The sequence below is a fragment of the Solea senegalensis genome, linkage group LG7 (genome assembly GCF_019176455.1).
Source record: "Solea senegalensis isolate Sse05_10M linkage group LG7, IFAPA_SoseM_1, whole genome shotgun sequence".
Classification (NCBI taxonomy): Eukaryota; Metazoa; Chordata; class Actinopteri; order Pleuronectiformes; family Soleidae; genus Solea; species Solea senegalensis.
Window position 1 is genome coordinate 3,771,360 of NC_058027.1, and position 26,284 is coordinate 3,797,643.

General features: G+C 40.7%; 1 protein-coding gene across 1 annotated transcript in view; it reads right to left on the reverse strand.

Moving 5' to 3' along the window:
* mettl15 (methyltransferase like 15) overlaps nucleotides 1-26,284 on the reverse strand; it is a 48,956-nt gene that overhangs the window by 22,496 nt on the left and 176 nt on the right. Inside the window, exon 2 of the mRNA XM_044031212.1 lies at nucleotides 24,019-24,258. Coding sequence (XP_043887147.1) covers nucleotides 24,019-24,258 — 240 coding nt within the window. The remainder of the gene's footprint in view (nucleotides 1-24,018; nucleotides 24,259-26,284) is intronic.

Below are 26,284 nucleotides of genomic sequence, written 5' to 3' on the forward strand. Positions count from 1 at the left end.
TACAAATGTACACATTTTACTTTGTGCTAAGCGTTGCTTTACAACAATGTCTGCAAAGACAGGAACAAACTTTGTAATTCTCAACCAATCAGAAGCAGACTAAGGGGAACATGGGCAACTATCAATTCCTTCCTCAGCTTTCAGTCTGCCACTCACCACCACGCAGCTAATTAAAAGTGATGAGGTGATATTTGCAAGGATGAGCGACAACAACAAAAGCTACTGTATGGCTGTGCCTCAATTATACCGTTCAACTGGACGACTGCCCTTGTCCCAGGATACAAGCACGAGTGGGGAATAGATTTATTGAATTATGTGAGTCAGCCTATGCTCCGCTAAACAGTGAAACGCCCCCTTTTTAAGCTTGATAGCTCTAGTTTGGCCTCCAGCTAGTTGATAGCATGTATTTCTACCATCCATTAAGTCAAATTAACCAATTCTTTAAGCATGAAATCTGTTTTTTATGGTCCGAAATTTTACCACGTTTTTGTATGTGTGTACCAGGTTCGTCGTCATTTTTGGGTATAACCCTGCAGTGGGAACTGTAGCAGTGACTCTGTCAGACAGACAGTCTGTTCTCCGGTCATGGAGGAAGTACTGAACAAATCGCTTTAATGAACTGATTCTAATGATTCAGTCGCACTGAAAAGAACTGCTTTACAAGTCATTAGTTACTCGTTTGTGTGTGTCATGCGTAAAACGAAGTCATGGCAGTGTCATGCAGCCGTGCAGTGATGACTCCGCCCACACTGAGTAGGTACTATTATTGTAGTGGAAAACCATCCACTCTCCCACTCACGGCCAATTTAGAGTGTCCAATTTTCCTAATCCCCAAATCTGCATGTGTTTGGACTGTGGTGAGAAACCGGAGAACCCGGAGAAAACAGGCCCTTGAAAAATAGACACTTGTTCTGAACAGAACAAAGCAAAGCTAAGAGTGCTAATCAACCTGCTAACCTGTGAGAAATTAAATTGTGTACAGTTTCAGTCAGACAAACATGGTTCAATGTATTTCAAACCCCTCAAACAATTTCTTGCCTTTGTCCCCGACGTTCACTTAGCAAATATATTCAACAGAATTTCAAGATCAAGACATCTTGACATCTGGCTTTTACATTTCAGATACTCTTTCAGATTTCAGTCGATATCAATACCACATTTACATAATGTGACACATAAATTAAGTTTATTATTTTGGCTGAAGACACTTCGGTTACAAGTAAATATTTGTGATTTTGGCCCTTGGATGCCTCCTATCTGACAAAGATTATGGTTCAGTGTTAATGTAATCATACTAACATATGGATGACATGAATGCATGCAAGCCCATATGAAGACAAATCTTTGGCACAGATGTGTGACGTACATGGCTGGAATTCTCTTATGATTCACAGTGGCAGGAAAAAATTAACTGTAGATCTGTAGACAGAGAGGATTCCTGCGACAGCTCACATGCACGCAGACTAAACAAGATTGAGTCATTTTGGATGTAGAAGTGTTGGGTATGGATATTAAACTTTACACACAATTTTAAAGATATTACATTATGCACTGAATCTTAAAATCCCCTTATACAAGTCATTAACGTGGTAATCTTCCTTAACTCTGCGATCCATCCGTCGTCATCAATCTCCATCAGTTTGACTCAAACCATTGACAAATCCAGCGCGTACATTCAGCAGTGAATGGGGGACACGTGCTGATCTCAAACACTGCAGTACACTGGTGTGTTTTTTTTTCTTCCTTTTCTCATCCCCTCCTGTAATGGACTGACTTGGCCTCGATTTTTACCTATAAAAAACTTCCTCTCATGTCCTGATACTGTCCACATGCTGCTGACTAATTACGTCAAAGTGAATGTGTGATGTGATATGACATTTCCTGCCACTCTTGTGCTTTTAGTGGGACACACACACACACACACACACGCGCACGCACGCTTTCAGGCGTTGTCCTCTGTTCTCATGTGTTAACCCCAAAATGCCAAAATAGAAATAGAACATATTGCTAGCTTTGTAGGAATACGCCGTTAACACAGTTTCACCTACTGTACAAGAAAAAAAACATTGTTCTAGTGTTACGCTGTCAGCCAGGAAGTGGAAAAGCAAGACGGTAAAAGATAACAACAACAAGGTAGCGAGACCAAGCTATTTGTACAATTTGGACCATGTTAGTTTTGTGTATATTATATTCTGAATTTGCTCTTGAATCATACAGTGGGGTAAAATTACTTAAAAACAGTGACGTATTAGTCAGTAAAAAGGTTGAAAAGCAGGTTCAAATCAAATATGTTTGGAAATGTGTTAATAAATATATTGTGTTTTTTCATAATTGATTGATCTGTTGACTATTTACATGATTTATCGAGTAATCGTTTGGTCCAAAAAATGCCAGATGATGTTCTCAAATGTCTTGTTCTGTCCACAAACAAAAAGTATTCACTTTTAATGATTTCTTTCATTATGTGGAGCAAAGAAGCGAAGAAAATATTCACATTTAAGAAGCTGAAACAATCTTTTAATAATAGCGTCAAACCGAAAATGATCAAAATAGTTGGCGATTCATTTAGTAACGGATGAATAAAGTCTTTGTTTCAGCTCTAATGTAGAGATTATATTATTATTCAAGGGTAAGAAATAGGAAATGTGCTATAGCTGCCGACCATTCCGCATCATCTCTGCTGTTTGTCAGGTAGCTGTTAACTCTGCTGTATCCGTGGCATATGACTTGCAAAGTAGAAAACATCTCCTGTCCAGGCATATTTCCTTATGTCTTGTATTGGTTCACTGCCGCTGCTAGATACAGACAGATACAAATAAATAAATAAAAACTCCCAGCCCTGCACTGACTGAACAGTCTGAGCCTGGTTGAATAATTGGCCGGATTATGCTTTACTTTTTTTATTTTTATTTTTTACATGTCTGTTCTGTGATGTATTATAATGTCAGCAAATGGCGGGGAACAGATGTAAAATGACACAAAAGGAAATGCCAGCTATTCCCAACAAAAAAACATTAAACCTGCCGATCGATAGTGACGTTGAAGGTGGGGTGTGTGCGTGCATGTGTGAGGGAAGAAGTGATCAATGGCGGTTCCCTCTCCTTTCCAGCGCACAGCAGCAGATGGGGAGGGGGTGTGGGCTAGTGGGATGAGTCACACGCATAATGAACTTGCCTGTTGTGCTATTCAATACAAAAAAAAGAAAAGGAAAACAGAAACACAAACAGCAAAGTAGGCTGGCTTTTATTGAAGCGGTCGACACAAGCCACCAGGAGACAAACTGGTCCTCTACTGGAGTGGGCAGCACTTGTCACAACAATCTTTTGTCACATCTTTAGGAAGCTGTGGCCAAAAGAACAAAGGTAAAGCCTGTTTATTTCAGACCGCCGGCAGATTCTCAGCGTCGAAGGGAAAAATACCGTATATATTTATTCAAATTGGTATCGCCGCTGCCCTGAGCAAAGACACTATCCATCTTCATGAAGTTTTTCTAATTTCATCATACCTCTCTCTTTCCCCATAAAAACACACAGCAATCACTAAAAATTGAAATTGAAAATCCCTGAATGCTGCTTTAAAAATCCTCCCTTTTTATTTATTTATTTATTTATTTATTTTTATTTCTGACACTTCTGACACCACATGGACAAAGGGACTTCTGGGTAAGATTCTGTGATAATGGCCTTGGCATTTGCAACGATGATTGACACCAAACTTGGGGAGTGAGTCATTCACGTTGATATTTCATACAGGGGAGTGTCAGCGATGTTCTCACCTAGACGAGGCCTTCCCAGAGAAAACTGCGGCCTGGAGTTTAGAACTCAACGTGATGACACTAAAATTAAAGCATACTCTGGTCTGTTTTGCACTTCTGATTAGTGTGTGTAATATCTGCCTTTCCCAGCAGAGGGAATAGGAGAGTTAGGAGTGGCCCAAGTGGTGCAGTCCATCGGTGAAGCTGCAAGGTGCTATAATGCAGGACGCCTCAGCAACAGTATTCTTATTGCAAGCTTTTTGACCCAAAAGGAAAAGGTTGACACGCTGTCGAACCGAAAAAAAGTGGGCAAGAGCAACTAATAAGAGAGTTTGAGATCAGAAACTGCATCATTTTGTTTGGCTTTCATGAGCTTTTGCAAACATAAACACAGCTCATACTATTGGAAATAATATCCTAAAAGGGCCTCATCTCACATCTTCTTATGGTTGAATTCATTAGGAAAAGGGGAAGAGGAACCTGAGAGAAGCCTGAGTACTCACCTAAATCCTACTTGTGACTCCCCAGCCCAGGTCAGTTACAGTGGGGGTTCTAAAATGTCATTGAGGGGAGTTTTTACAGATCTTGTTACACTAACACACAGACCATTAGGGAGACAGATACACAGGTAGAGGATCGCTTTTCTTGTCGCGTCCGTTGCCATGGCAAGAGTGGAGGTAACCGGTTTGCATTTCTTTCTTCTGTCACACAAAGTTCATGGCGAGATACGAATGAGTTTCTCCGGTTCTTGCGGCGCGAGAGAGCGTGGCGTATGAACAGACAGTACGGACGGACGGACGGACTGACGGTGGCGGCCGTGCCGTTTGCCGAGAGGAAATAAAGTGTTGACTAACCTGGCTGTTGCCTTTGTGGACTGCGGATGTAAAATCTCACACTTGAAATTGCTGCCGTGCTCAAATCGTACCGAGATAATCCTGCAATGAATTCACTTTTTAACAAGACACTCAAAGTCCTCATTATAGGTCGTCGGCTTTATAAGCAACTTAATTCAAACAAACATAATAGGTGTGCATTGGTCTTGCAAATAGGCGGTGGAGGTGGTGGTGGTGGAGGTGTGGGGGGGAGGTGCAGAAAACAGATGGCCAGTGAGAGCAGACATAGTCAAAAGGCAATGAAAGCTTCCTGCAATTACTCTGTCAAGAGATTATGTTGATGGCGATCGGCGACGTCTGCGATGCATATGGCCCAAATTTTTGAAGTGTACTAAACATACCCCCCTGTGCGTCGGCGAGCAGCAGAGAGAGTGAGTGAGTGAGTGAATGAATAAGTGAGTGAGCGAGTGAACAAGTGATACAGGAGGCAGAAAAAATGTTGACAAAACTCTTCGCCAGAGGGCTCCTGCCAAAAGCCTCCCTGTATGTCGAGCTAATCTCTCTTTTGTCAAAGGAATGCCGCAAAGTTACAACAAATACTTTCATTCCTCATCTATTCACTGATGTTTGCAGACTTTTTGGCAGGAGTTTGGAATAAAAGGCACCTGAGGAGGTATTTGAGCTCGGGAGGACGAGACACGTCCACACGCGTAACAGGAGCGGTTCCTCGCTCGCGTCCCATTTTGAAATGTTTCTGATGTAGGTCAACTCCTTTCCAAATGACATTATTTACTCGGCCAGGTGGATGAATGGAGGTAAATAAGCGTTTAAAAACAGACGAGTGAGACGAAAAAAAAAAAAAGGAAAGGTAAGGGGCAGACTTGTTATGTTTCAAGAACATCTGCACAACACACCTGCATAGAGGTTTGGGCAACATTTGAGTCATTTTTTCATTTGTAAGAAACAAAAACGGCACAGTTCTGTTGTGTCGTAGCAGCTAGCTCGTGCCATTATCATCAATCAGCTGGCCCATCACTCTGGCCCGTATCACATAATGTCACGGATTACCGCAACGAAATTAGGCGCTTATTCAAACTCCTCAGAGGATCCGTTCTCATTTGGTGAAGGTTACCATGGCGATTGCAGGTGGCGTACAAGTATATACGTTAACCCACACAAAGACATGGGAGGTAGCAAATACGAGTGAGTAAATTCAATTTGCACGACTGTTTAAGCATCTGGTTGAGGTTAGTATTATTTATTATTATCTCCGTTTCTAGACACAGGAACCTTTGACTTTGACGTTTTAATGAGATCGAGACAGAACTATACGTTGTTCGTCAGTGTAACTCGCAAAAGTTAGCACTGCCGTCTCAGGAGCTCACCGCGGTGTTTGTGAGCATGTGTGGCTACTATATAAATCCAAATGACATGTTCTCACGTGTCGGAGTTCACGCTGAACTAAAATTGAAACTAATTATTAATTCAATGATTCATGCTCCCAAGAATACACCAGACCCAGAGGGATGTTTTCACACTGCTTTTTTTTTTTTTTTTTTTGTTCCACCAGGAGAGAGTGCCTGAGGAGTCACGGACTAACCGTAGTAAATGCACATGATTTACTGCACAGCCGTACACACAATGACACAGAGATTTTAATGTCAGCTACTGAATCTTAAATGCAAAAGATCAGGGGTCAAATCAAACTTTTTGATGTACATAACTTTAAATATAATATAGTGACACATGTTTCTTTCTTTGCTTAGGGTTAAAAAAATGAATATTACTTTTCCTTTTTTCTTGAGACATACCTTTTTAGGGTTGGCTACAAATGAACATAGACCATTGGTCGATTGGAAAACTATCTAAACAGTTTAAGAAGGAAGCTGGCTGGTATGTCTGTCACAGTGTGTCCACACACACACACACACACACCATATATAGCAGCTTTCAGGCACATTCTGGGTGCATGGAGAAGTCTCTTCCTGTTCCTGTTGGTGTCACCTTGCCTTTAGCTCAGGGAAAGACAAATAAGGCTATACGGCGATAAGGCAGCTCGCTAACTGTGTCCGTGGATTAGTGATATTAACCAAATATATGAGATGTAAAAAACTAACTAACCATAAACTTTAATAACACATTAGATAAAAGGAAACTCGGATCTGTGTGACCAGATCTGATAAATATCCAAGAAAGAAAGAACACGGAACTGAAAGCTACTTCAATAAGCCACCGCTATTAGCTCATCACCTGTCAGACTGAGCTATAACACAAATTCATTGGCCACCAGATAGCTTCATTTCAACAAACACTTTGCCTCTTGATTTACTAAAATAGGCGTGCAATCATGAATTGTCCACCCGAGTATGATTGCGGCAGATGATAATGTTGCAGATCTGCCGTTCCCTCGGCTGAGGTAAAGTAATATAAACCGACTCTAAATAGACAAAGTGGCAGCAGCGGATTCTTGAACAAAAGGCACGACATTTCTTCTCCTTTAAAAATCCAAAGCGCATCATTTAGAAAGGCTACATCTTTAATGTGAAACATTTGACTCACTTTTGGTTTTTTTTAACAGTCAAGTGTGTGTGTAACCTCTGAAGAAAAGGAATGTCAGGTTGCCTGGCAGTAGAATCCACCGCTGCAACATTAGCATTTGCAGCCATGCTCCAACCTGGATGTAAAATCGATCGCTTCCCATGCTCTGCGTGACAATGTCACCCGGCGACACGGGATAGAACTAAGAAACCCAGTGCATGCAAAAAGTTTCTATATAAATACTGCAATAGACATTCCTTGGGATCTTCTACTCTGGTATCTGTTCATCTCTAGTCTACGCGCACAAACATTCAAACTCTCGGTTGCTCAGTTGCCTTGAGGCATTGGTCACTTATTCCAGATGACTGAGTACAGGTTGCCACTGGTCTCCTCAACGGATCCTCCTCAACAGATCCATCATTTTAAATATTTGGTGAGTATTGGTATTGGTATTGGTAGAGAATAGGAGGAATGTAATCGTCTCCTCGCAAGTTTTATCACCCTATTGGTCACTTATGGACAATTTTATACATATACAATTGTGGGGGCCTTCCAATTTGAGGCTGGTTTGAACAGATTATCTGGTCAAATTATCCTGTAGAGCAAGGGGTCAACAGACGTGATTTTAATCTTCTCAACTTCTGTTTACAATCGGATGTCGCGTTAAATCAAATGGGTTCCTGTGAGATCGCAAATCACTGGATCCCCCTTGACTGGATCATCTAGTCTTTCCCAGGATTAATACATTGAAAATCAGTTACAGAATCCATTGTCTGTGGTCGCCCATGTTTATAAATCTGATTTGGTTCCAGCCAAATCTGACTTGGGGCGGGCTTAAGCTACACTAAGGTCGGTTTAACCGCCTTGACGATCGGCAGTCGGTCAGTCAACGACCGTCCCTTTCCCTCTTCTTCTTCGCATTGTCAGCTCCAGGTGGCGCGCTCAATCAGCTTTGTTATCCGTCAATGTGAGACATCGCCACGACTGATTGTTCCAATCCAGCCAATCAGAAGACAAGAAAAGACACAGAACTGGCGGAGCGGGAAAACGACTCCACACCAAGAAGACGCGCACAAAAAAGGGGCTCAAAATCATCGACATCCTCCTTTAAATTGGACGTTTATACAACTACGACGAAGTCACTGTGACTCTGTCCGTATATTTGAAGACACAGGCGCCCGCATGCAGCCAAAAACTTTGTGACAGATCAGAGCGTATGCATCGACTGTGTATTGCAACGGAATAGAATGTGGGAAAAGGTATGCAGGCACGGTACACGACACTGTCATGGACTATTATTGTAGCATGAATGGAACCAAGGGCATTAATGCGTGAGCAGATACTGAAAACAACAGTATGGAGAGGCCAGCGATCAATCACAGAACTACTTGATCGCATTAGCACCATTTAGGTTCTCTGGCATTGAAGTAGGACCTAAATTTAATGAATGGTCCCAAGCACCTTTCTTTACATGAGTCCTTTCTTTCCCCCTCCCATCACCACCATTTTCACATGACATTATAACAGCTCTGGCTTTCTTCAACGCTTTTGACATTCTTCAATAAATAAAAAAACTAAGTGTAAAGAGGAAAACCCTGGTCCCTGTCCTCCTCGCCATAAAGCTCATAAAGCCCATGTCAAGCACCCACCCACTCCAGTGAGTCCTGAGACTAGCTCTTACACCACAGTGGTGCTGAGGCGATCCCTGGAGGAACAGGGCATGGCAGGCACTTGTCTCCTCTGGAACTATGAGCCGATAACTCAATATTTACTGTACGTGGGCAATCCGAGGCAATGATTAGTCTTAGAGGCTGCCCGTACACTCTTGATTCATCAATTTAGTTGTGCGGAGACTTTTTTTTTTCCCCACCTCTGATGAAATTAAAACGGCAACACTTAATGTGGAACGTTTCCACTCAATTTTCAAATACCGGAGGATTAGTTCATGGCTGAAGCATCACGGATGCAGAGGAGCAACAATCAGCGCGTCCAAAAGATGTCGATTGGGATCTACACACTTGCACTTTCTAATTATTTGCGTGTGATTTATAGGGCAGAGTGAAAAACATAGTGGGGAAGTGATTTGGAGGCAATGACTGACAGCTGCGGGAGAACTGATTGGACACTGAAAGGAATGGAAAGGGAGGGACCTCTACTGTGAGCATGAGTCATCACTCTCCACCACCACCCACCCGCCCCACCCCAAAACTGTCTGTTTTTGTCTTGCAGGTTGAAGATTTACTGAGCTACATTTTCTCTGCTGGAACGATTCAATTTCACATAAAGCTGAACACAGACCATAACCAGCAGATTACAGTGAGTAATATCATGAGCAAAAATTTGCAGCAGCTTTACAACAATGGCCCCCCCACAAGCTGCTAAAATGCATTTACAGTTATTGCGAGCGCTCATAATATTAATGTGTTCAATAATAAAAAAAAAAGAAACGATGGCAGTGTTTAACATTAACTGCGAGTGTAACACTGTCAAAGGACGGCACCGCTTCCGATTATAGACATACGCAGTTACACTGTAGGATAGAGCTGAAGCGATCAATCGATTATTAAATTAATCGGCAACTATTTTGATGATCAATGAATCGGTTTGAAGCTTTTTTCATGATTAAAACAAGATTTCTGATTGTTTAAGCTTCTTCAATATGAATAACTTCTTAATTTCTTTGCTCTGGATAACAAATAAAGTCCAAAAATTTTTACGGTTTTCTGATATTTTATGGACCAAGCGATTCATCGAGACAGATTAATCGATTATGAAAATAATCGTTAGTTGCAGCTCTACTGTAGGATACAGTTCGTGCTGAATACAACGTAAACTGAGGATCATACTTGTAGTGGCTGTCGGATGTGTATCCGTAAATCAACCTACTCTAATTTCTGCTCTGTAGCTTTGGGAGGCAACCATTCATGATAATTAAATTAATGTTTTCCACAGTCTCGCGGGTTAATTTAGGGGTGAAAACAATGGTAAGAGGTTTAGTGTGAGTGAAAACCCTCCTCGTTATGTTTGATTAGTCCATTCAATTTACAATTGCCTCATGTGAGAGGGTATCTAAGCGCAATATCCTTTTTTTTTTTTTTATATTATTTGGAATTATGTTTAATACAGACCTATTTTTTTCTCACAGTTGTAAGACTAAAATAAAATTTGGCAAAATGACTGCCGCAATACTGGAGTTCCATTCGCTAAAATGTGTTTTGCTTATTTTCACTTTACTTATGTGTTTGACCTTCACTATGCAGAATGATGCATGTGCAGAGCTTGGCGCTAGAAGAGTGTTTTTTCTTCTTTTTTTTCATTCATCTGCTGAAGGCAAAACATTGCTCTGTGCTCACTTTGTGTGTGTGTGTGTGTGTGACGTTACAGCTCCTGTGGAAGTCAGGAGACGACTTACAACAAATGGGATGCAGGGACATAAATTGGACCCCATGCACACAGACTGAGAATTAACTTAACTAAGACATAATGTGTCCAGCAGTTGAATGAGTTTCAGAATTTGGGGATCAGAGACAAAATATTATTCCAAGAAATATAATACTTCAGAAATCTCCTAATAAAGGAAACCAATCGCACACCCCTGGTGCACTACAGGCCGGTTTAACACAACCTCTAGCTTTTGTATACATCCAACATGGCGACCTGGCTGTTGCTTCCATTTTAAGCAGCTGCCCCCGGGCAAAAGTCACTTGACGTCATTACTACGTAGCCAACAACCACGATTGTTGACACGTTTTGAGTAAAGTATAGTAAAAGAAGGAGTATTGATGGACATTATGGATAAATGCACATTAGTTTCGACTTACCAATAACACAATATGATAGTCCATAATCTGCAATCTTTCACATCAGTAAAGAATGTGTGTTTTTATTGTGACATGCTAACAAACGTGCCGCTTACTCCACTAGATGGGAGTGTAACAGAAAAAAGCCCAATGGATATTTCTTTGTTTTAACAGGAAACAAGAAAACGGGGTCAAATATGATGCAGTGGATCTACTCAAGACGATTACGCGCTTCATTGGAGCCTGCTCTGAAAGATCTCTGTTAAGTGTGACATTAACGTCAATACAGTGCACCAGGGAAACAATGCAAACTATATAAAGCCCAAGAGAAGACGGCAGACGGGGGAGTGGGGCTGGAGTCATCTAACTATATTCACAAAATGTAAAGAAGCATCAAAAAAGATGGGTTTTTCTCTCCCGAAGGTGAATTCCGTGGCACGAAAAGAAGACAAAAGAAGAACAGGGCCAAGTCCATTAGGGAGTGCAAAGAGAAGTCAAGCTAAATGAAGGCCTTGTGGTGGAAGCCATGGTAATAGGGGGAAGACATCTAGAGGCATTTAAGACGATGCTTCTTGTAGTTTGAAGCCTGGGTTGACAATACAATATGAAATGAAAGGAACTAGGGAATGGGGTGGAAACCTTGGAGATGTCTTAGGGGAAGGAGGGGTAGTCTTTGTAGTACAGTGTTATGTGCTGATTTTTTGATTAAGTTGCCCTGAGCCTTTCCATGATGGGCATCATCTGTCCATAAATGTGTTGTATTTATCGTACCTGTTAAAACGAGGCAGAGGTGTAAAGGCCACAGAGTGCATCACATTTCAGGGCAGTTAAACACCAGCATGAATTGTATTGTTTTTTTTCCTTAAATGGATAGTTCAGTTTATGTGTGTGTGTGTGTATTAGGTATTGACACATTATCAACTCCAAGTGTGCCGCCCCTCGCGCCAACTAGCCTTGGAGCCCCGACCACTCACGCTCACTGACACTCGTAACAAGGCTGCCAGCAGGGAGGGAAGGGAAAACAGATTTCAGCCACTTAACAAAAGGCTGACCTCATAAAATCTACTCCTGCTCGACAGACATTTTGCACAAACTGTAAGTAAAATGCAAGAGCGGCAACATTATAATACGAGGACACACAAGAGAAGATCTTTAGTTTGACCTGGGTTCTCTTTTGTCTCTTAATGCATGTGATTTCATTCACACGTGTGGTTCAAAGGATCGAATCTAATTGTCAAAAGAATTGAGATCCATAGGAAGGAGATCGGAGTCAGCTCAGTGTCCAAACAAGGGTTTAATCTTGTACAAGAGGAGCATTCACAAAGCAACACACACAGGCCAGTTACAAAGTGAAGACTCCCTGTCTTGTAGTAATCGCAAGGTATTTATCTGTCTCAATGGGTCAGCTATCACCCTGCCATAAGGTGCAGGCCCCCGCCTCTGTGGGTTTGTTATCACCTTGCCCTCAGTCGCAGACCCATTGTCTCTATTCACAAGTTACTTCAAACAGTTCCTAAAACAATACATATGGTCACTGGCCAAAAGTCGCATCCAACAGTTACATTAACAATACAAAGAGTGAGTGGTCTCAGGTCACATCAACGGTTGCATTGAGCATTTGTCTTCATGTATTACATGAGGTGCATAATTCCCATAACACTAATCTATTTAAACTTAAAGATGCTAATAAACTATGATATCTCATTATACACGTGCTTTAATAAATGAATCAATGCAATGGTTGACTTTTAAAAAATCTTTAGTATCAAGATAGAAAAGGAGCAATTAATCAGGGTTCTTTATAATGTATTATTTATAGCAACTAATGTGACTTTTCTATTGTCATGTATGTTGGCTCAAGGCACAAGAGCAGAGACTGTAGTTGAGAAAAGTAGATGCATAAATGAGGGGAGGTGGGGCTTTGAGTTGCCACTGGGACAAATGACCACCAGGCAGCTCCTGGTTATAAATATGTATTTTTTTTTTTGCCTTGGAAATAGCAGTTCTCAGAAGCCATATATCCCATTCAAACATGGCATTACAATTTCTTCTAAAAAAAAAAAATTCTATCCAACGCATTGAAGTGCCCATATTTTGATCATTTAATTTACTGGAATACGTTCACACTCAAAATGTACATTGCTAACGTTCCTCCTTTTGCCCCCAGTCTGAAACGTTGTGTTTCAGGTCTTGGCTCGGCTCCTGAATTGCTGGCCCGTCCGTTTTTTTTCTGATCGGCTGCAAAACACAGCTGGATTGGCATCCGTTCCGACCAAAGCAACTAGAGCCCAAACTATGTTGCACGTTAATAGATGGTGTACACACTTTACAGAAAACAAGCCAGGAATGCAAACGATGCATCGGGGAGAGCGATTGTTGCTTTGCTGTGGACTAAGGCCTTTATGGTAATTTTGCAGGCCTTTAAAAGGGGCAAAAACATAAGATTTATTGATACAACGTTCTTCAAAATGTGTGTTCAAAGTATATCTTTCTGTGAGCTATAGTTTCTATAAAACCAATAAGCCTGAGCAGGATCACTCCGATTAACAGGAGGTAGACACTGTGTGAGGGAAGCGAGGAAACCTCTGTTACTTGTTAAGGTCAGTAGTGCCAGTGTCGAGCGGACATGCTCTGCCCCTGCCAAATTAATCTGGAAACAGAGTAGGCAAGGAGTGGGAGCAACCCAGCTGAGCACTTCATCTGGAAGCTGCTGCTGCTTCTGCTGCTGCTGGGAATATAGTCAGGTACACAGATAAGGTCAGTGCAACTTACTTTTATCAGTGACGGTGCAACACCGGCTTCATAAAACTTATTTGGGGGCACACGCTCACACTGGGGGAAGATCAGCGCGAGCACACACTGCATCCGTCCTAACGATCGAGTTAAAAGCACAATTAGAGTGGTTTAACTGCGCGTTCACAAGTCACTTTTGTAGATTTGCGGTTTGTGGACACGGGCTGACACTACACAGACAAACAAGCGCTTGACTTGCCGTTGTTTTCGTCCATAATCATCACCACGCGTGCTGGTGTGAAAATCTACAGTAACACATGTTACTAAAGCCCGGCTCTGTAAAACACAGCAACACATAATCCATTAGAAGAACAAGAGAGCAAGTCGGTCCATGTACTACACCATTTATGGCATCAAAAGGGAACTACAGTACTTGTAATTGAAGTGTTCTGAAAATGCCCTTTTATGCAAGTGTGAAGTGAAAGGAAAAGCGTTTTGTTTTCTTTTTTTTTTAAAGTCATGAAAAAAGAGGAAATAAACAGTATAAATGTAACATGTAGAGGGGGGAAAAACAAAGGCACCTAAACTGTCAAAGTAAATAATAGTAATTAGACAAAAGGAGAGATGTTTTGTTACATAACTGACCTGAACATATTTAAAAGAAAGACCACCCAAATAATGTGTTGCAGGAATGAGTCATCTCCATCCAGCTGTCCACAGGGCATTTGACTGATTAGCATAACCACACACACACACACACACACACACAGAGAGAGAGAGAGCGATACACCACAAACAGATGTAATTAAACCTCCAGTATTGCTTTATCAATTGATCATAAACGAACGGTTTCAACATATTTAACTAACAATGCATGCATGTTAACATAGAGTTAGCACCTGAAGCAACGTAATGTTGACTTGAGCTGAGCTAAATCCTTTTCTACAGCCACAAGTGGCGATTTCTTTTTGCTCAGTATCGAGTCAGAGCAAAAACAGAGCCTATGATTTGCATCATTCCACAAAAATGCATCCAAACAGTATATATTGATCATCATCCCCAACTGCAACATGCCAAATATCTTTTAAAATGTTTGATATTTTAAAACTTTATTCAGTGAATATGATAATCCAGATTTTGTATTTCTTTTACTGATCTATTGATTTGTTGCAGGAGGTCAAAAATGTGGTTTTATGCTGAATCAGTTGCATAATGTTGCTTGGAATCTAGATGTACTACACAAAAGTACGGAGCTTTTACTCTGCAGCGATGGTCATGAACTTAAATATTTCTCGTAAAAAAAAGAGAAAATCAGGGATAATGAGCCACACCAAAATGATCTGGGGGTTTGATAAGACACATGGAGCCAGCTGTCTGCAGGCCAAGACACCAGCCAGATGAGAAAGAAAGCACATTAGCATTTTTTCCAACAACATACTCAAATATTTAACAAGCTATACATAACTATTTGTTTTTTTAATAAACTTCTGGAATTAGAAAAATCACAGAAGGCCTTTTTTCCCTATGACTTTTCTAATCCCAGCAGGTTAAAAATCAATGTTTAGGGATGGATTATTTTAGAGCTGCAAACAACGATTATTTTCATAATCGATTAATCGGTCGATTATGGTCCATAAAATGGACATTATGATGTTCTCAAATGTTTTATTTTGTCCACAAACCACTTTTAATTAATTATTTGCTATATGTAGCAAAGAAATTAATAAAATATTCACATTGAAGAAGCTTAAACGATCAATAATCTCCAAACCGATTCATCAATTATCAAAATAGTTGACGATTCATTTAGTAATCGATTAATAAATGAGTCGAGTCATTGTTTCAGATCTAGATTATTGTATTGAAATGTCGATTGCCGTCTTGATTAACGGAATAATTTTGTCCATAAAACAAAACATAATAAACAACACAAATTGTTACATGGAGCAAGAAAACTACAGTAGTTACACATTTAAGGAGCTGCAAACTAAGAGAGGTTGTTTTAATTATTAACTCAAACTGAGCTAATCAATTACCAGAATAGTTTCAATTAACCGTTGTAGCCCTAATTGGACTGATGTAATTCTGCGTTTGTGATCTGTTTGGTGTCTGAAACCCTGACGCTGACACGTGGATCAAATCAAGCCCCGTAAAAACACAGAAACCGCAGGCGCACCTGGCGCCGTCGCAGCAGCCATTTTGACGTTTCACAGGTGTTGCGCGTCACGTTGACGACGGGCGCCGTCCAACCCCTGTAACTCAGGAGCGCGTGACAGCGAGCCGGCACGCGCCCTGAAACTGAGGACGCTCAATGGAACGCGGCCGTCATTCATGTGATTATTTACACCTGCGCCTTGCCCACTGTGACCTGTCAAAATGGCTGCTGTGCACAGGGCACAATTGCACATTCTTCACTGTCTGCTCAGCCTCTTTACTCGTGGAAGTTACATTTGCATACATAATAGATAGTAAAAGAGATAAAGAGAAGTCTCTCACACACACACGACAGTGATCCTATTAAACCTAGCAATTCTATAAAATGACACATTAATAGTGTAAATGAGCAGATTGTTTTAAGACATTGCTATCAATAGACTTGGCAATGAGTACCATACATTTACAGGGATTAACCTGGATGGTATCAGATGATAAGGATCGATTATCTTTCTGGATTCCTCATGTACTCGTTTGGTCTGTAAAATATCAGAATATGTTGAGTTGTATTACATGTACTTCTGTGTTAGAGTTATTTACAGTAAATTCACTTGAACTGAACAGTCAGTAAGATTAGTTTGGGTCGCCAAAGTTTTGGCAAACACCATCGACAGGTAAACGCGGGGGGGAAAACTCCCTATACTGTATTTGTTTAGGTTGTGAAGCTGCGGAGCTGAAAAATGTGTACGACGACTTAAAGGGCTGAAGCGACTCCCCGGGACAGTGTGGCGCAGCACCCACAAAGGGGTTGTCTGCTCAGCAAGGCTGAACGGTTTGGTGCTCTGTAGACTGAGGCGCCCCATTTGGCTAATGAAGTCCCAGACTGTCTTCACACCACACCCCCACCCCACCGCTCCACTATGAAATGTTCTACTCATGAAAGTAATGAGGCAGGGAGGGAGAACGACTCTTCTGGCCACTGATAACCTCAGACTAAACTTGCAACCTTACGAGACAAGGGCCTAATATCTGGCCGTCAATCAGCCCCAGCATCCCTGGCTGGAGTGTTTAATTACAAGGATCAATTATTTACCAGCCTCCTCTTTCACTACTCAGTGCTCCCAAAAAAGGAGTGTAAAGAAAAAACAAAAAAAAGAAAATTGGCAAGACCCAGGAGAAGTTGTTGGGAGGCAAATTTAGTACAGAGAGGATTAAAAATAATAGGCGCCGTTTATTCTTTGCACTACGACGGATGAGCTAAGCCGGTATTATGGGATGAACATAAAATAAAATTCCATATCATCACATTTAACTCATACATAACTGACGCGGTAAATTAAAATAGAACATTTCCACGAGGAAACAGCAGCAAAAGTAGATTTAAATGAGTAACAGTGAACAGTTAAACTGTCTCATCCGTGTTACAATATTCTTTACAAAGGATGTAAAGTAACACCCCGAGGCCTGTGACTCCCTGCACTTCCTCTGCCGGCAAAGCTGTTTCTTGACTTTAGTTGTGCGTTCCATTCAGCAAGTGCAAGGGCTTTTTAACTAATTTGAAGAGACGAGATCATGTTACCCCCCCCGTGCTTGTATTGACAGCAGCGCTTCACCTGGTTGGCGCTGGGAATGTAAGGGAGAAAAAGATGACGATAGAAACACGAGCTGAAATCCTGCACATTTGCACACAACAAAGAAAAGTGTGCATCTCCGCTTTGAAAATTGAATTTCTGTAGACACACTTAAGTACACAACACTCCCCGAAGTGTAAACAGAGACATTTCTCACCTCAACTGGCCCAAAATCCAGCTGACCTTAAACTAATTACTTCTAATTAAAAACCGATAACATCATGTTAACCCTATCTCTTCTCGTCTTCACAAGCTGTTACCCTCAGTATCTGGAGTAATGATCCCGCACAGACACTGATGCAGTAACCTCCGATACAAATTGTATTACAATAAAACAATAAAACCATGCGTGCTCTCCACCGCTGCACACATTTACTGTAAAAATGAGCGACGTAGCAGCTGTCCTACTCCATGTTGCATCTGAAATCTAAAAAAGCAGCAGCTGGTCGAGTGCTTTGTGTGCAGTGAGCCTCTTCATGTGTCCGGAGCCAAATAAACCCATATAACAGCGAAAGTGAAGAACGTGAGTCTGCCATGTTTCACAAGCTGCAACACCTGTGAATTGCGGTTCGTCTGCCCTGCTGTATTTCCTGCGCTAAGATTCCCATTGTAACAACGCGTCAAGCTCATGCTATTTATGATGTGCAAGCCGCGCACAGGCAGGCCACCTGCGTTGAGCATAAGCACATGGCATTAATTCTGATGAGTTTCATGATGGCCCCGGTGTTAAAATTACAGCTGTTTGGTGGTTAAAAATAACTGTTTACACATTTTTTTTTTTTGTTTCTCAACTCTTATGTTGCCTTTGGCGTCACATGATGTGTCCGCGTTTTAAAAAGTAATTGGATAGCATAGAGCGGAGGTGTCAAACGGGCACATGTGGCTCCCCCCCAACCGATCGCATGCGGCCCACCACTTTATATCGTATTATGAAATAATATGGAAACATGGCCCGCGACCTCCTCTTCCTACACATCATGTGTGGCTGAGGCACAGCTGCCAGCAAGATGATAGAATACAGACTAGAATATAACACTAAATACATTTGCTAGCAATCTTTTTTAAAAAGTAATATTAAGATATTTGGTTACTACATAAGCTTTTAATTACAGTTGTCCGTGTTGTTATTAACCTAATTTGAGATTTACCTCTCTGTTTTTCGCAGATTTATTTGGCTTCTTAATAGAGATGTTCCGAAAAAAATTAGTCTCTGAAGTAACGCTAAACTGAGGCATACATACGCAGGACACACGTACGCTGGTTAGTTGTAGCGCTGCTCTTTTCGTTTAATAAACGGGCCGCTCCAGTTTGACTGTAGGCACGCTAATGGAGCTAGCGCAGCTAACAACGCTAATGGAGCTAACTGGTAAATACTACCAAACCGCCGACATGATGAGCTAACGTTAGCTCCTTGTCTACAGGTGTCGGGTGATCAGTTCTTCTTCACACCTCTAGAACAGCACAGCGCAACTGTTTCAAGAGCGGCGAAGAAGAACCGCGTCAGAGCTAACGGAGCTATAATAAATTACGTGGTATCGGATCGGTGCATGGACTCCGGTACTCGTCGATACCGATGCCCACATTTTCGGCAGTATCGGAGGCATTTCCGATATCGGTATCGGAATCGGAATCGGAACAACTCTACTTCTTAACTGTTGAGTAAAGCAAAAACTGTTAAGTTAAGTAAAGTACACATCATGAAGTTAAGTAAACATGATTCCATATACTTCTGTGAAATATCATCATGAATATATTTATCTCAATAATATGATGGCTTGTTGTGTTATAATTTTACACTCATATTGACCACCCGCTACTTAACAATTGTTTTTTCCCCCCTTTTTTCCTACAATTTTTTCCAATCATTGGCCTACAAGTGTAAAAGGACCAAATTAACCCCTGCCCAGAATAAAACTGGGTATAGTATAGACAAGGCCAGATTATACCCAGGAAATAAACTGTCCTAGGCCAAACTATACCTGGGGTATACGCCAGATTATACCCCTCTTGTGTAAAGGGATTTTGATTGTATTTACACAGTACAATCACTGACATTATATTTATATTGTAGCAAGGATTTGCTAGTCTTAGAAGTTGAAGTTTCAGAATATTTTGACTTTTATCATATTATGAAAAGTCAAGTTGATTGAAAATGATGTTACAATTGCTTTATGTTGTTTTGAGCCTGGGCTTTTATTTTAATGTGTAAACACTACTGAGAACTGTGGTAGTAATCTTTTATTTTTACTGATAGTGGCATTCACGGTTGAAGTAATAAACGTCTATGTGTTCAAGGCTGTGGTCTTATTTCAAGATTTAAGTCAGTTAGCTTTCTCACGTACATGACACAGCTGAAACCCCGATAAAATTAAGTAATTCAAAGTAAATTCAATGTGTAAATACAATGAAAACCTCTTTACACAAGCAGGGTATAGTCTGGCCCAGGCCATAATATACCCGGGGTATAATCTAGCATAATTAAAATGTATATTACATAAATATGTACGTTAGAGGTACAACTACCAATTATTTTCATAATCGATTAATCTGTCGATTATTTTCTCGATTAATTGTTTGGTCCATAAAATAATAAAATAATATAGTCGATTAATAATTGATTCATTGTTTCAGCTCTAATGTACATCATTAAAAACTTGACAGACATATGCATTGATTAATCAACCAAAAAGTACAGAGTGTAATATGTCACTCTCCAAATAATCTAATATACAGTAGTTCAAAATATAGTTGAAAAACTAATAGTGCTTTAACAAAAAGTACATTTATATGGCCCCATTAATTCCACAAGGGGGAGTGTGGTGAGACTAAAATGTAAGAGTAGGCAGCGGGTTTCACTTTCGACAGCAGCACAGGGTTTCTCCCCTGGACTAACAGCTGATGGCTCATTAATCTTTTCTAGAGGAGGTCCACTGCTCAAGCAGCCTGCACCAGTCGAGGATTCCTCATGCTTCATCCTGAATGCGAGTATTACCCACTTCAAGAGTCTTCATGGAAATATTATCGTGCAGAAAAACTCAACCCAGAAACTGTGAATCAATTACTTTTTTGCTTTACAGGAATTAACCAAAAAAGCAAAGTGTAGAAACCAAATTTATAACCTTTTTTTAAAAATTCATTCATTGTCTAGCGCTTTATCCTCGATCCACGAGGATCAACGGGCCACTGGAGCCAATTCCAGAGATTATTGGTTCAATAATCCACGTGGTGGCACCAAACCAGGAAGTCATAACATGCTTACATGACATATTTTATTCCAATTACTTGACTCTATTGTTGTGTTTCGATCATGGTATGATTCAGCACAGTACAGTAGGGCTGAACGATATGGACCAAAACTGATATCGTGATATTTTTTGTTCAAATGGCGATATACGATATTATAACGATATTTTGAACAAAACGGGTTAGCTCGCTAGCTCACCGGTTGGCTGCTCTGCTGACAGCTGAAACCTGGCGTCCGGTGTGTACAACAGAAACCTGAAAACAGGTGACCAGAAACCCGGTGACCAGAGCCCAGATGTGTTTTAAATGCACTTGGAGCCGAAATCTGCAGCTAACAGCTGGTTCCGCTAAAAACTAGCGGCAACAAACAGGCATTACATTTTTCTTAGCCACCAACTGCTCACTCTCCACCTGCACCGTGTCTGCCACGTTTTCGTTCAAATGTCTGTTGTGATGCGTAGCATGGGTGGGAGAACAAGGGACGTGATTGAGCAGCTGAGCTAGGCTTGTAGGCTCAGAGAAAGCGGTCGGCTTTATTAAATAGCGCTCACAAGGCAACATAAAAATAATATATAATATACCGGTATGGCGATATTGTCTCAACTACATATATCTTTCAAAAATATACCGGTATAACTCTTACTACCGGGATATCGCCCAGCCCTACAGTACAGTACAGTTTGGAATCATAAAGCCTTTGGTCAGGCTTGCGTTTCAACAAAGACGATGGCATCGAATACGACACAACGGACAACAATGGAGGACATCCAGGAGTTTAGGATGAACATAAACTGCAGGTGTTTGCCTCGACGCCCATGGGATATGAACACCAATCGCAAGGGAGTGGTGGTTTCCTGTTGCCCAATCAGCTGATGGTTACCCCACAGAAAGGGTGCCAAAGAATAGAACTGTTGGTGCTAGTTGTTTTGGTACTATTCCTTGTGGAAACGCAAAAAAAGACATACCGCACTGTACCGTTCCACTTGTACACATACAGCTACTGACTTGACATGTTTTACCCACTGGAAAAAAATACTTTCCTTTTGTGTTTCGCAGACAGCCGACAGAATGACAGCCCATTAAACTCAGACATTTGTAGCTGTGCTGCTTGTTTGGGAGTGGCGTTCCTCGAAGCTGCTTTATATAGAAACGCATTAAACCATGGAAAACATATGACAAAGCCAACATGCGCGATGGCCATTTGTGAAACTATCAAAAAAAAATTCCCTCACTGCATACACATTCACAGCCAAATGTCCTGTGTGGGAGACAGCATGGCACTAAAAGGCTCCATTTACACACTGGTTTAACTGCAGTATTTGCTCTGAGACCCATCATTCCCTAAGTACTCCATTCACACATACCGCTTCAGCTGACAAGTGCAATTACATTTTAGCAATTATTTTAGCCATTCATATTATTTATATATTTCACCGCAGTCTGTGATTTTAGTGGACATTTGTCTGAAATGAAGTGTAAGGTTTCCTCTGTGAAGCGACTGATCTGTCAGTGACAGCATCAAGTGGCCGCCACAGATTCGTCCGCTTCGACGGCAGCTCTGACAGTCGGTTCTAATAGAATTCTGATTGCCGATTGAGTGACAGAACATGAGGCCGTCACCGCAGATTTATAAACTAACCATACGAGTGTGTAATATGACAAGTAAGCACCATAATACATCTGTCATGTTGCTGTGGTTATAATAGAACCACATACTGCCACATTACTCGCCATCTCATGAATTAAAAAAAACATCTGCAGTGAAATAACACAATTTCTGGATGTAGCCATGCCACATTTCCAAAAAAAAGATAAAATATCTGAGGTCTACAGCATGTACTGTACAAAAAAAAAATCTATCAACGTGTTTTTAATAGATTCTGATTGGCAAGCTGTCTTGGGACAGTTGGCAAATGGGCGGACAGCGGAGGAGTTTCGAGGTGCTAAAGTTCAGGAAGGAGCGATGAAGCACCCTCTGTCCTGCCAACAGCCTTACAGTGGCGCAATTCCTGACTAACTTGTTGACCCGTGGCACCCACCTGTCTTGACCGTGCATTTTATTTGGGGAGGGGAAAGCATTACTTGTCCTCCTTTGCTGCTTGCAACAGCAGAAGGCTTTTGACTCATGTCCATCTGTCCCCGGTAGTACATACATTAAACGAAGGCCAAGATACTGGCACACTGTTCATTTCAACGCATGACATACAGTGTGTGGAGACAATTACTACCTTTAGATTTCAAACACTGGCATTATTTTATTCAATGCACGCAGTACAAAACAAATGCCGATTGTTTTCATAATCTATTAACCTACTTATTAGTGAGTCAATTCATCGATTAGATGTTTTGTTCATAAAAGAAAAGTGTTCCATGTTTTCATGATTCCCTTGTTATCTGGAGCAAAGAAAGAAACTTTTTTTTTAATTACTTAAATAAACACTCAATTATCAAAATAATTGGGGATTCATTTAGTAGGCCATGAATCATCGCAAACCTCATTTCTGCTATAGATTTCTGATTGCAGTTCTCTTGCAGAATCCTCTAAGTATGAGCTTGCATGCCTATGCCATTGCCACAGCAACCAGCCAGAAAATAGTGACTGAAAATAAAAATACAAACTCATCACCCAACTGCAAATATCAGTGTGGACAGAAGAGATTAATTTTAGTCACACTTCAGAGTTGCCTGTCTGAACACTTAAATTTGACTAAAACATTTGATTATAAATAGTACAACTAAGGGAGAGGTAAGATTGAACTTTTTTTTTTTTTTGGTTAAATGCCTTCACATGACACTGATTAAGAGATATCAGCCGTCTTAAAGGTCCGGCGTGTAAGAAGTAGTGACATCTAATGGTGAGTCTGCAGATTATAACAAACGTAAAGCTGCCCCAATCACTACACCCTTTCCCAAGAAAGTCAGGATAACTACGGTGGCCTGGATTAACAAAAAAAAGGATGTTGTTTGAAAATTTGAAACACATGCTCTGTTTGTGTGGTTTGTCCCTTGCTTAAAAAACATATTAAAAGCTTATTCTATGGCTACAAACACTATACAAACTAGGGTTGCAAAGAGGAGGAAAACTGTATTGTATTATTTGCTTTGTTTTAATCGAGAGTATGTGCTATAGTATGTTATTTACCATACATTTAAGTTAAATTTTGTAAATGTGCAGTTTATCCCTGTTAATTCCCTTGGAAAGTTTCCAATGTTAACCCTATTTATTCAATGTCTGCCACAAAAAGAAAGAAAACAACTCTCCCAAATTTTTTTACACACTGGACTTTAACGATATAGCAAAGTTATTATAAATAGCAAAGATGCAAACATACCTGACCAGGCTGGAGGTCTAAATAATGAAGCACCTCTTTGAGCATGACAGGTATGTGAGGAGGCTTTTCAGTGGAAACGGGTGACATTTCTTCAGATCTGTCTGAGGCACCAGGACCAGAGGATGCTCTAACTGCAGACCAGTTCAGGCTTAATTTCCATGACCTCCATAATCTCCACACAGTCAGGCTACTTTTCCGCAACATTGGTTTGGAGTGCACGAACATGATCCCTTCATTTATCTGTGAGGAACAGAAAAGCAGGATTATTAAGTGTCCACGCCCTTCGAAAGAAGTAGGTTATGTACTGCTGTATAGTTTGGACGTTTAAGGGGGATGAGATGTAATTTCTGATTTTGAAATAACTGATTATAAGTTGTTGTTACTGCGCTGTTAGTTGCCAAATATAAGTCCCCTAAGTATGGTTTAAATTATTTTATAATTGACTTGAATTAAGCACTTTATTTCCAATGAGCAAGGAGGCCCAATCAAATTTAAAGTTAGATGAAAACACTCTATAGGGTCAAACCCTTCAAAAAACATGCCTGTGGTTCGTATACTGAATCACCACCACACCCACTGGAGGAGTAAGGACATTGTTGGCTGATAAGTTAAACATTTTGACATTTTACATGAATAATACCACCCACTCCCGGCACCAAAGTGAGCCTCATGGTTAAAAAGGTATTTGGGTGTTTCCTGGCAACAACATGTACTGAAAATTAGAACTCAGTTAATGATGCCTGATTCTAATAGAATAGACATATGGTCAAGAGCTGAGAGCATTTGCGTGCCACATTGATGATAGTTGCATTGTGGAATGTTTTTGAAGAGGTGGCAATTAATGCACTGAGTGAGGATGTGTGACTGCTGTCAAATGGTGGGTCATACCTGCAATATAGGAATTCAAATCAAAGTTTTTGACATATGAATAACATTTGCTAGCCTAGAAGTGTTTATATATGCTGTCTGCCGTGTTTGTCACGAGACTTAACTGTTAAGAACGAGCTGTAAAAGTGACATTGTGTGTATCACTCCTGATGTTAGAGTGTACATTCATCAGCCACTTTATTAGGCACACAGGAAGCAAAAAAGCAAACCTAATCTTGTGGCTGTGTGAGTTACTGTTGCCTTTTCTTTGATTTCCAATCAGTCTGACCATATTGGGGTCAACAAGGCATTTTCGTCCACTAGATATTTCCTCTTTTTTTGGTAATTCTCTGTAAACCCTGGAGACAGTTGAGTGTGAAATGCCCAGTAAATTGAGAGTTTCTGAAAAACTTGTCCACCAGTCTGTCATTTAAATGACTTTTCTTGAACTTACGCAGCTTTTTGTTGCCATGTATTGCCAAGTTTTGATGCATTGCGTTGCTGACACGATTGGCAAGCAGTTACCTAATAAACTGGCATGTCAGCGTGACATTACAGACTATTGGACAATCAATTGCTACATCTAAAAGGAGGTATTGACTATTAATTGACTGCAGGTGTGAATGTGAGAGTGAATAGTTGTGCATCTCTATGTTTGCCCTGCTGTGGTCTGGTGACCTGTCCAGGGTGTACCCTGCCTTTCGCCCTATACCACCCCCTGCGACCCTCATGTGGACAATGAAGCGGCGGTAGACAACGAATGAATGAGTCAATTATAAAGCCTCTGCTGTGTTCCTCGCAGGATAATAAGTTCATAAGAATCCCAGAAATAGTATTTAATTTAAATAGCTATTTTTAAAAGATTCATGATAGAAAAATAATCGCTGTAATTTCAGCTTCTTAAACATGAACACATTCTGTTTTCTTTGCATCTCTTTGACTGTAAACTGAATATCTCTAGTCTATGGACTAACAACCAACCGATTAATCGAGACACTAATAGTCAGATTCATTGATAACGAATATAATTGTTAGTTGCAACATTAATTGACATAATAGCACAACTCAACACCACTTAAATTACTTCATTCAATTTAACCAAGGGCCTGTCATGCTGCTTTGTTGACATGTTTGTTGAGCCAAGCAAAGCACACACTAGTTGTGCTACCTTGCTAAGACAGAGCTAGCATTGGTTGAATGAATGTCTGTGGGTTACAGGTGTGAGTCGGTGCAGTTTCACACACACAGTCCACTTTTAATACGCGTTATCTCGCCTTTTAATCTACCCTTTCTTGTTAAATAAACGTGTACTTGCTGTGACATTGACAGAACGCAGTGACTGGGCATTTCAAAAATGACATGTTTGAGGACCACGCACTGTTAGCAACTCACTTATGCA